The 10,266-nt window shown below is 47.8% G+C and overlaps 1 protein-coding gene across 1 annotated transcript; it reads left to right on the top strand.

Annotated features, from left to right (window-relative positions):
- The first annotated feature begins 556 nt into the window (after positions 1–556).
- On the top strand, positions 557–9,877 carry LOC102385606 (zona pellucida sperm-binding protein 3-like). The gene is made up of 9 exons (XM_006026036.2): positions 557–642; positions 3,458–3,636; positions 6,028–6,140; positions 6,756–6,859; positions 7,163–7,334; positions 7,694–7,805; positions 8,197–8,383; positions 8,714–8,959; positions 9,447–9,877. The coding sequence occupies exons 1-9, from the start codon at positions 573–575 to the stop codon at positions 9,701–9,703; spliced, it is 1,440 nt and encodes a 479-aa protein (XP_006026098.1). The 5' UTR covers positions 557–572; the 3' UTR covers positions 9,704–9,877.
- Positions 9,878–10,266: the final 389 nt, after the last annotated feature.

The raw sequence follows: 10,266 nt of genomic DNA, 5'->3' as shown, positions 1-10,266 counted from the left end.
ACTGGAAAATTTTTGTTTTGGTTCAGCCTGAAATGATATTTTTTCTGGAATCTTTTTGGAATGGTAAAGTCCTTTGCTTTAGGCTGAATCTCTTTGCTGTCTTTGCCTGGGAGGAACAAAAGAGAAGCAGATTATCTAGGCTTTTGTCTGTATGTAGGGGTTTTGGTCTCAAACTGCTTGCAGGATGTAGACAAGAAGACAGCAGGGAAGGCAAACTGTGCCACCTCCCCATACTCTTTTCAAAAAGGCCTCTGAGGTCACTAACCAATATATAAAGCATTGTAGTAAAAGTGCACTTGAAGGGCAAGGAGGGGTATTACTCCTGAGATTTGAGCCATCAACCACAAGTGATAGCACATGCTAGCTGAGATGCACCAGCACTTGCATGTCCTGATCAGTGCTTGCTCCTCTCAAAGGTGAGGAGAAAGGGAACACAGCTCTGAGTGATGCCTGGGGGTGACTGTCCTCTCATTGGAGGAATGGCAGTCACCTGAATACTGCCCCAGGTATAAAAGCAGGGTAGACTGACTAGCAGGCTGTCAGCTGGTTGCTTCTTATGCAGTGGTTGTAGAATGGAGGCTCCTTGGGGGAGCTGGGTTTTGTCTTTCTTAGTCACTGTGGCTTGTGTTCAAGCTACTCCGGGTAAAGTTGGGGAGCAAAGGGTGTGGGCAGGAGAAAACTCACTTCTCACTTTTTGCCTCCTTACTCTGTTTGTATGGGAGGAAGGTACTCTGGATGATAGAGGCTGCTTGGTGTTCTGTAGCTTTTTGTTGGGTGAGTGGAGGTAGTGCCTGGTCCTGGCATAGTTGAGCCTGCTATGAATCTACACTAGATGTCTGTGCTGAGACCCATCTGCTGAGTTAGGGGGTGGATGTTTCCAGCCCCTTCTAGGAAATGCCAGTCTCCCAACTGTGGGGTGGGGGTGGTTTAAAAGCTGTTCTGCTGCCCAGGCACTGGCTACAAAAGCTGTTACCAGGGGACCTTTCCTAGGAAGCTCAGTGGCATGTCTGTAGTCCATTCAGATTCAATATTTAATTGAAGTGTTGTGAGTATTCTGTTTGCTAGAGGGAGAAGAGACACCTATCTACATCACATTAGCCTTCTGAGGCTTGTACTGTGCTAAAGGCTTCTTACTCCACCCACTTGACTTCCTTGTAGGCAGTCTGAGTGAGAGTTGTCCTGGGTTAATACATCTGTATCCTGCAAATATGAAAGCTTAGGCAGCACTGTGGCAGCCATAAGCTTTCTGTAGCTGTTCCCATTTTCCTGGGCCTAGAGAGAGGTGATGAGACTGATAGAGCTTTTTTCATCTGTGCTGGCTTCACCTGGAGTAGGTCTAGGGAGTTATCCCATGAGCACTCCTACCTGCTAACCTAGATAACCTGTGAAAGATGCTTTTACCTAATGGGGTTGATATGAAATATCTGGCTTTGTTTAGCTCTCTCTTCCTAGCGACTTGGTGACGGATCCAAGGTGCTGCAGTGATGTAGATGCACCCCTACCCTTCCTTGCAGCTACTGCTGTTTTTAGCTGACCCAAGTGCAGGAGGAGCCCCAGAGCTGCTTCTTCCTTGCTCTAACATTGGGCTGAGCCCATGCAGGGTGCCAGCCTTGGTGGGTTACAGTGGCAGCAGTACACAGGTTCCCCTTTCCTGTCCCTGCTGCCAGCCAGTGGGGGGGATACCTATTGTGGGGGCAGGGTATAGTGGGAAGGGGAAGCAGGTCAGCCTTATTGGCTAAAAGCAGGTGCTAGAAGGAGGAACCTGCATGCTGCTGTTGTCTCTTGCCAAGCCTGGTACCCCAAGCTGTAGCTCCCCACAGCCCTGGCTGGAGTGGGGCAATTGCTGGCTTTGACCACCCCCGGTGACAGCAGTGGTGTTAGTGGGGAGTGAGTAATCCCCCTGTGCAGCTCCCTGGTGTCCATTGCTGACCCAGGGGCTCTAGCTGCTCCTCGCTCCAATTCCTTCACCATCTGATTGGGAGCTGTGCCCCACGCCACTTCAGTAAATCCTGAATCTGCCCTGTTGACTACTTGTGGCAGGTACTGAAATCATTGCAGTTGAGTTGCCTGTCAGTCTCTGGGTGCCTCAGCCTGGATGCCCCAAAGCTCAGACATCCAAAGACTCAATGGTTCTTTTTTTCCGGATTCCTAGTTCTGTCCTATCTCTGAGATATACAGCTGAAAGTTGCCTCGTGTATGTGTCTTTGAGGGTTAATCTTCTTGGCTGTTCCTTGGAACTTGGTGCAGTGTCGAAAGCTGCCATATAGGTGCCATAGTTCTATATTAGCAATAGATGATACCAAGCAGCTGTCAAGTATTCCAGACTTACTCTGAATTTGCATTAAAACATTATATTGATTTAATGCTTCAGTTTTTTCTGTCAAGAGTGCGTAATGTGACAGCTGGCATGTAGGAGATGTTGGTCTGTTTGAGAAGTCTTAGTTTGGGCAGATGGAATCTCTCTTGGAACAGGAAAGAGAGCTGGATGGTTCAGGTTCAGTCTTCAAATTCTTACCTTCTGGTCCAAAGCAAATATTTAGTGTTCAGCAAACAAAACCTCAGCACTTTAACTGATTGAAAAAGAAGGGAAGAAAATAAGCCTCTATTTTCAAGCTTATTGTCTTTTTTTGTATTGCACTGATGTCTTGAAAGGCAGCCTTGGGACTTTGGTTTAAAGAAACATTCTAATACAAGATTTAGTTTCAAACCTGGTTGCTTTTTACTTACTTACTTTCTCCAGAACCTGTTTTGAAACTGAGACACTTGAAAAATATTTTGATGTTTGGACCCCCCTAAAATGCAAAAATAGAGATGGGGCAAAAGACTTTGCAGACCCAACATGGTTATTGTGCTCAACTAGTTGCAGAGGTATAGCGTGGCAGGTGGGGTCTGCAAAGGCGGTCTTGCTTTCATGATGCTTGGGTCTGTTTTGAGGTGGGAGAGATGAACTAGTAGCTAACAAGTGCCAGTTCACTGACCACATGCCAAACGACTCGCCCTCTCAGCCCTACCTTCTTCTGTTGGTACCAAGCAAGACTTCTTGCACTCTGTCAGTAATACCCATGGTGGAGGAAGAGAACTCTGTTATGCAAAGTCTGATGGTTGGACACTGGTGGGAGGTGTCATATCAAATTTTCCCAGCAAAAGATCACTTACGTGACCAGTCCTTGTGGACATAGGAGGAAGGCTTATTATGGAGCAAAGGGACCCAGTGTGCCCCTAGTCGAAGTAGTGTGAATCCAAGTGCCCGATACGTAGATTGCTATCGGTCTTATTTGTAGCATTTGCTTCCTGGACATCAGTATAGATGTTGCAGGAGCCATCAGCACCTGCTCCCATGTTCCCTGGACTTAGGGTCATTTCTGGGGTGATTCTTTGGGGCTGCTTCACTTGGAGTGGCATCCCTACAGCAATATAGTGGTAAGTCTCCACTGAGTCCCATGTGCCCTCTCTGCAGTCTCTGTGGCATGTGGCAACTTCCGGATCCTGATCACAGTGCTTGTAGACCTCTTTGGGAATGGTGTGCATGTTGCTGCAAATGAACTGACCCTGGGGGCCAGCTGTGCTGTGATTGCTGTTCAGCCAGATAGATTCCAGCTGAATTACCCTTTGTCTGCCTGCGGTGCCACCATGGAGGTGAGATGTAGACCAGCAGTGCTGGTGGGGGTCAACCTCTTGTTCTACCGGTTCAATGTGGGGCTCCTGAGTGAATTGCCTTAGCAATGTCTCCTCCTCTGAGTGCACAGGAATGCTTGGTTCCCATCAGATTTTGCCTACTTGACTGTTTGGGATCCCCCCTGAATACAGATAATGCCCTTTCTAATGTAGGCTGACAAAGAGTCATCTAGGAGCAAGTGCACCAATTTCCTAGGCTCACTGGACAAACGGAGCATTTCATTTTCTGCCCACAGCCAAGATCAGGGCAATGGTGCAGTCTTTCTAGTGCACTGCAGGGCACGTGGAGGGCTTGGTCCTGTGGGTAGGTAATGTTGACAGTGTCAAGTGCTGCAGCAAGGAGCTCTGTGAACCTCAACTTGTGAAATCACTTGGGTAACTTCTGCATTTCCTGTGTAGAATAGATGGGCTAGTCTTGGAGAGGAAGATACTTTGAATAAGGGCAAAGGGTTAGAGGAGTGAGAAGAGTCCAGGGCTCATTGCTCTGATTTATGGTCTTTCCTTGGGAAGCGAATCACCCATTCATCGAATGGTACATCCCACTTGCCATGGAAGTAGCTATTATGGGTCTATATTAATATTAACGTGTGAGGTGTCATTGTAGCCCACTATCCAGGGATTGCATAACTACTTTAGTTACTTGTCCCTAAAAGTTTGACTTGGCTACAGCTAGAAGACGGGTTCCTCTAGCTCATAGGTGGCCAGTAGAAGCTTGGACTCCTAGTAATAAAAGTCTTGGGTTTGAGTCCCATAATTAGCCCTGTAGGGCTGATGGCAGTTTCCTCTTACTGGAGTTGGTTACTCCCTTCACTAGCTGGAGCATCTTGGGGGGGATGGAACTGCCAAGTTTTGTTAATTTGGCTTTACAATGACTTGTACCCCATTTGGCTGATATAAAGGGTAGGTCTCCTTAAAAAGTCTCACCTGCATGTTTTAGGGTGTCTATAGTCCTTAATACAATAATATCCTATTTAAAGTCACATCAAATAGGAGGCAGAACCTTGCTAGACGGCTGTATGCTTATCTTTTTATCTAATGTTAATGGTCATCAACTGGCCAAATCCTTACTCTGACCAGAACATTCCAATTAGTGGTCATGTCAATGAGAATAAGTGACACTTTTGACTCAGACATCAACACAACCCTGTCTATGAAATCTATGAAATAGTACTACATTAAAACATTTGAACAAGACCTGGGGCTTTGAGCAAGGAAACTCTGTCCTATACAGAAACATCAGGAGATGGTGAAAAGCACCTAAAATGAAAGTCTCCCTTAAAAATGTATGCTTAATAATGTCTCTTACTCCCTTTTTTAAGCTAATGAGAATATTTATAAACAACATGTTACTGTTCATAAGTTTCTTAGGTTGTAATAATCCTTTTTGATCTACTAAGGAAAGCTAAACAAGAGGCTAAATATGTTGCTGTCAAATTCTGCTTTCCTGATAAGGTCTTGTCTCTTCTCCAAGAGGAAAAGAACAGGAGAAAAACAAACTGAAGTTTGGGTCTCTGTTGACTTTGGCACCTAGAGGCAAACCTGGCATATGGTCTGTTCTGCCACTTTGAGACTTCACTGGGCCCTAACCAATCTTGGCTGTTCAGGGCACTGCTTTTGACTGCCTTGACAGTGGCACAATCACAGGAGTGATGTGAAAGAGGCAATGCTGGCAGTCGAAGCCAGACTCTGATTAATCAGAAGCAATGAAATAAGGAAGTTTGAGAAATGAGGGTGGTGTAGGAAGAAAAGATGCAAGAGCAGGAACAAATATTCTGTGCCAGGTGGCTTTCGGGCTGTAGCTGAATCCAGTGAAGTAGGGATCTCATTGGAGTCCCACTTTCTGGCATGGTCTGGTCAGAACATTTTGCAGGATCAGGGCAATGGAGGACCAGTGTCCTGTCTTGTGGGCTTCCGTGAAATGGTGTTCATGGCTGCCATGATGGAAAGACTTTTTCATTCCAGTCAGTTTGAGGTCAGGACATTAGACTAAGGACTGCAAAAAAGGCAGAGCAGCCATTCCTTTCATTCTGGTCAGCGTTTTGGGGTCCGGCATATTGGTTCATTTCTTGTCCCATGTCCCTCTTGTTTAATGGGCATTACAGTGCTATCTGGAGAACTACTTTCTCCTCTCAACACAGTTGCATGGGTTGGTTGGACTCAACTGGTTTCTCCATCTTGCTGAATTTTTTGTAAACAAACTCTTTAACAAGCTGAATGAGCCTATGGAGTGCAGGCCTTGGCATAATGCTTCCATTCTGGGATATAGCTGAACAGATTTCCCTGCTGCTGAGTGGATGTGGGGGAAGCAAAATAGACTTGGGGGTAACTCTGGGCTTTGTTTGCTTTGCATAGCTCCTCCCAGACAGCATCCGCTACAGAAACATCCTCTACTACAGACCTTCTGCTGTAGGGGGTGTGATCCGAGCCAGTCCCTTCTCCCTCCCCATAGACTGCCTCTACCCCAGGTGAGTGCTAGGTCTAGGTGCTTACTTGCTGAAGCTGGAGGCTGAGATTTGTCCCAGCTTCTTTCAAAAACAAGTTGTTGCCCCCCACCTTTCCTGAGCTTTCATCCTTTTACCTGGCGTGACCTAGCCATTGCAGGGCCCCCCTGAGTTTTGCAGTGGGTTAGTGTTCCTGCATCCCTGCTTTCACTCTGAAAAGTCTGCTCCAAATGGAGCATGGTTCAGCCTCTGCAGATGTGGGCAGGTTCGTGGCATGCACTTGACTGAACTGCAGGAGTTTACACCTGACCAGAGGCTTGGTGGGAGCTTCACGCTTGCTAGTTACATAACTTGGTAGTGCTTGGCACCAGTATAAATGTTGAGGCAAGAGGATAAAGATCCAAGCCCTGGATGCAATAGATCTCCTAAAAGCCTACTAGTCCAAGCCTGCCCAGCTCAGGAAATCTGGAGAGGGGAGGGAATTTTGACACTAAAACACGTAATTAGGGGAGCAGGACAAGAGGGAGGGAGGAACAAAATGGCTCCTAGCCTTGTTGTACAGGAGCGCTACAGAATATGGCATTCAGATCTTGTCTCACCAGGTATGGAGAAGTGATTTGAGACTCTGCTTCATTCCAGGACAGGGAATGTTTCCACCTTAGGACTCCAGCCTACTTGGGTCCCCTTTAGCTCTACCGTAATTCACAGGCAGCGCTTGGATTTTGCCTTGGACATCTACGACAGTGAGTGTTCACTTGATTTCAGCAGGCTACAGAAGCCTTTTGGGGGATTGGTCTCCTCCACATCCTAGCTAGTCTCTGACTAAATATAAAGCCCCCTAGTCAGGCTTCACTCAGGCCTCCATCTACAGTGTAGGTAAAGGGATGGGAGTTGGGAGCTTTCTGAGTTTTGGCCTGTGTCTCAGTCCTATATTCTCCCACAGCTCTGCCAGTGCCCATCAACCCAAACTTCATGCTGTAGCCAACATTTTGTTCTGGGGTGGGAACAGAGAGATCTGGGTGAGTGTGTTCTCTTGTTTCTTGCAGGTACCTGGTCATCCCCCCTGTCTGACCCCTCTTACCACTTCGGTGACTTAATAAACATCCAGGCATCAGTAAAAACAGACTGCCATGTACCTCTGAAAATCTATGTGGATGAGTGTGTGGCCCAGCCAAGTGTGGAGTCCTCCATGAAATACAAGATTATCACAAACTATGGGTGAGTCTCGGAGTAGTGAGCAGATGTCTGTGATGGTGTGTGAAGTAGTATAAGCTGGTGCTTGGGTTCTGGGTACTTATTAGAGTTGAGTGACAGCTGGGTCATGGGGCTTTAAAGGCAAGGGGTGGGCAAGCTGGTTGGCTTTTTGTAGGAATGGTATGGACTGCTTCTGAACTACACATCTCCAGGCTTTTAGAGGAGGCCATGAAACTCCCTGCCTGTTGCTTCAATTATGACATGACTCGTGACATGGCAGACCTGGGGCATGTGCACATCGCAGCAGACTTAAGCTGTTTCTTGGATCCTGGTCTGGGTAGCCAGTGATCTTATCCTTTCCCTGTGCCTTATCCTCTCTTCAGGTGCTTTGTGGATGCAGAGCACAGCCGCTCCCGCTTCCTTGCTCCACAAAGAGACAACTTCCTCCGCTTCCAGCTGGACCCCTTCCTCTTCACTGGTGCTCCCAACAACCAGGTGTCTACTGGGAGGAAGTGTGTTTGGAAAGGGGTGGTGGACAGGAAGTCACAGACTTTCCCCTGCAAGGTTGGGTGGCAGTAGCAGAAGATTGCTGCCATCTTCAAGCCAGCCTGAGGTACTTTCACTGGCTTCTGTGAGGAGATGAGACGAGCTCTCCTGCAGTCTCTTTTGGAGACCTAGATGGCTAGGAGGGATGGCCAGAGGGTGGGTTTTGGATGGTGGAGTAGTTGTAGGAACTTTCTCTTCTCTTGGCCTCACTTAGAGTGACCCTTGGTCTGCTGAGCCACTTCCCTAGTGGGAGGGTATTGTGCTATGTTGTCTCCATCCTGGACCTCAGCTTGTTCTCATACAGAGCCACGTCCTGTTTTGACATCTTGTGTACTTTCAGATCTACCTTTTCTGCCACCTAAAAGCAGTGGCTCCCAGCCCTGCCAATGCACAAAATAAGGCCTGCTCTTATGACCGCGCTGCTGCAGCCTGGCACTCCCAGGAAGGGGGTGACTGCTCCTGCTGTGCTTCTCCTGTTGGTTGTGGGAGCAGGAGAAGACACCGGCATGCACTTCACAAGAGGGAAGGTAAATCTTGCCCTTACCGCCATATACATTTGGAAGAGCACATACAAATTGTGCTAATTGTTGGTGAGGTGAGGGCGACTGTCCCTGGGGTTCTACATCCTTCACGTGAGCAGCCCATCCTCTGTTGATGGACTGTGAAGGAAGGGAATTCCTTCCCCTTTTCTGCTATGACAAAACACCTCCTCTGTAACTAGCCCCTACAGAGCTGAGCTCACCTGCTGCTATCCATCACACTTACTGGAGTGACAGATATTCTTGCTTCTTATACATGGAGCCTCCACCTCCATATGTTGCTCCATATGATGTAGCTGACTGACCTTCCTTCTGCAGGACTCCTTGATGAAGCAGACATCCAGCTTGGTCCCTTCCAGCTGGCTTCTACTGTATCCAGCTCCCCTGTTACATTCAGTTCCAGCTCTATGAAGATGGCATCAACAGAGTCCACCTCGGCCATACCGGAGACGCTGACATTGGCTTCCACTATCCCCAGCACACCAGATGCCACCAACCCAATCTTATTTTCTCCACGGCAGCCAGTGAACCCTATTGTGAGAGAGGAAGCCAAAGAGACCTCTGGTTTGTGAGAGCTTTCCAGTCATGGGCTTGAACTGAGGAATTCCTAGGGGTGATCCAGTGACCAAATGGCTCCCAGATCTGTCTTGCTGTCGGCAATCTGATCAGCCTGTTTAGTTACTGACCCAATTCACAGAATTGATTTGTTTAATAGGGTCACAGTGACTTTTAGTCTAGGGGTGGGGGGGGGGGGGGAAATGGGGAATAAGAGGGAGATCGGAACTTGGTGGCTTGAAGCCAAATCTTTTGCAAGTATCTCTGTGCACCACTAAAGTGAAGGAAACTAGGACAGTGGGAGTCTTGGGTCTCTCCTACCCTTCCCACCCCCACAACTTGGCCTCATTTAGAGGCAGTGCCTGGCAGAAACAAGCCTACCATCCGAAATGGCTGAGGCCAAACTCATGTCTGAAATGATTTGGAGAAAGGTCTGTCCAGCCCAGTTGCCTTGAGCTTTCGCTCCTGAGCATTTCTCTGCTTTCTCTTCCCACAGGGCTGCATCTCCCTTTCTCTGTCACTACTCTGACCATCGTGGTGATGAGTTGCTCCTTTATCTTCCTGGGGATCCTGGGATGTTACTGCTCCATGAGACACTACCAGAGGGGGTACCCGATGGGAGCTGCTGATGCTGCCCCCACTGAGTCTGGTGCTGTTGCCATGGCACCCACAGCCTCTGGGGCCCCCAAAGCGGCCTCTGGAAAAGATGATGCTGGGGTGGCTGCTTCCTGTGGTAATTCCAGATGTGTGTGAACTCTTCAGTATGTCTTTAAAAAATAATAGTTGTGGAATAAACCATTCAGAGTTGAAGAGGATGTCTTGTTGCATGGGAGCAGCTGCTGGGGGAGCTGAATGGGGATTTTAAAGAGCCAAATAGCTGGCTGTGAGGAAGTCTCTTCTGATGCAAGCATGTTACTTGAACTAGATTAGAGCTGGGGGAAAAAGGGACAATGCAAATACAAAGAGCTGTCTCTGGAAGTCTGATTCTTTATCCTGAATATGGTGTTGATGACTCAATTTTCCCCTTAAGGAACAGCTTCCACTGAACAGGGGACAAATTGCAGCCTTCTGCACCATGCTGACCATGACCACAGGCCCCCAGCTCACCGGCAGTAAACACTTAAACATTTGTACAGTGATGCCATTACCATGTACACATGCTGAAAATTGTTACTTTGTGCGTCTTAATGGCATCACACTGTACAAATGCGAGAGGTTTTTTGGGGGGCTGGGGTTTAAAGGAGTTTGCATTGTGTCAAACTCAACTACATCCTGATGTTGCAAATTGCAATGATGCAGCTGTTGGGGAGGGGGCG

This window comes from Alligator sinensis, unplaced genomic scaffold, assembly GCF_000455745.1.
Source record: "Alligator sinensis unplaced genomic scaffold, ASM45574v1 scaffold437_1, whole genome shotgun sequence".
Classification (NCBI taxonomy): Eukaryota; Metazoa; Chordata; order Crocodylia; family Alligatoridae; genus Alligator; species Alligator sinensis.
This window is presented reverse-complemented; position numbering and strand designations above follow the sequence as displayed.

Excerpts from the sequence above, each read along its gene's own strand:
- LOC102385606 (XM_006026036.2), top strand. The coding sequence starts at position 573 with ATGGAGGCTCCTTGGGGGAGCTGGGTTTTGTCTTTCTTAGTCACTGTG. Across the intron at positions 6,860-7,162 it reads TGCCTTGGACATCTACGACA|GTACCTGGTCATCCCCCCTG; the intron begins GTGAGTGTTCAC and ends TGTTTCTTGCAG. Across the intron at positions 8,384-8,713 it reads TGCACTTCACAAGAGGGAAG|GACTCCTTGATGAAGCAGAC; the intron begins GTAAATCTTGCC and ends TTCCTTCTGCAG.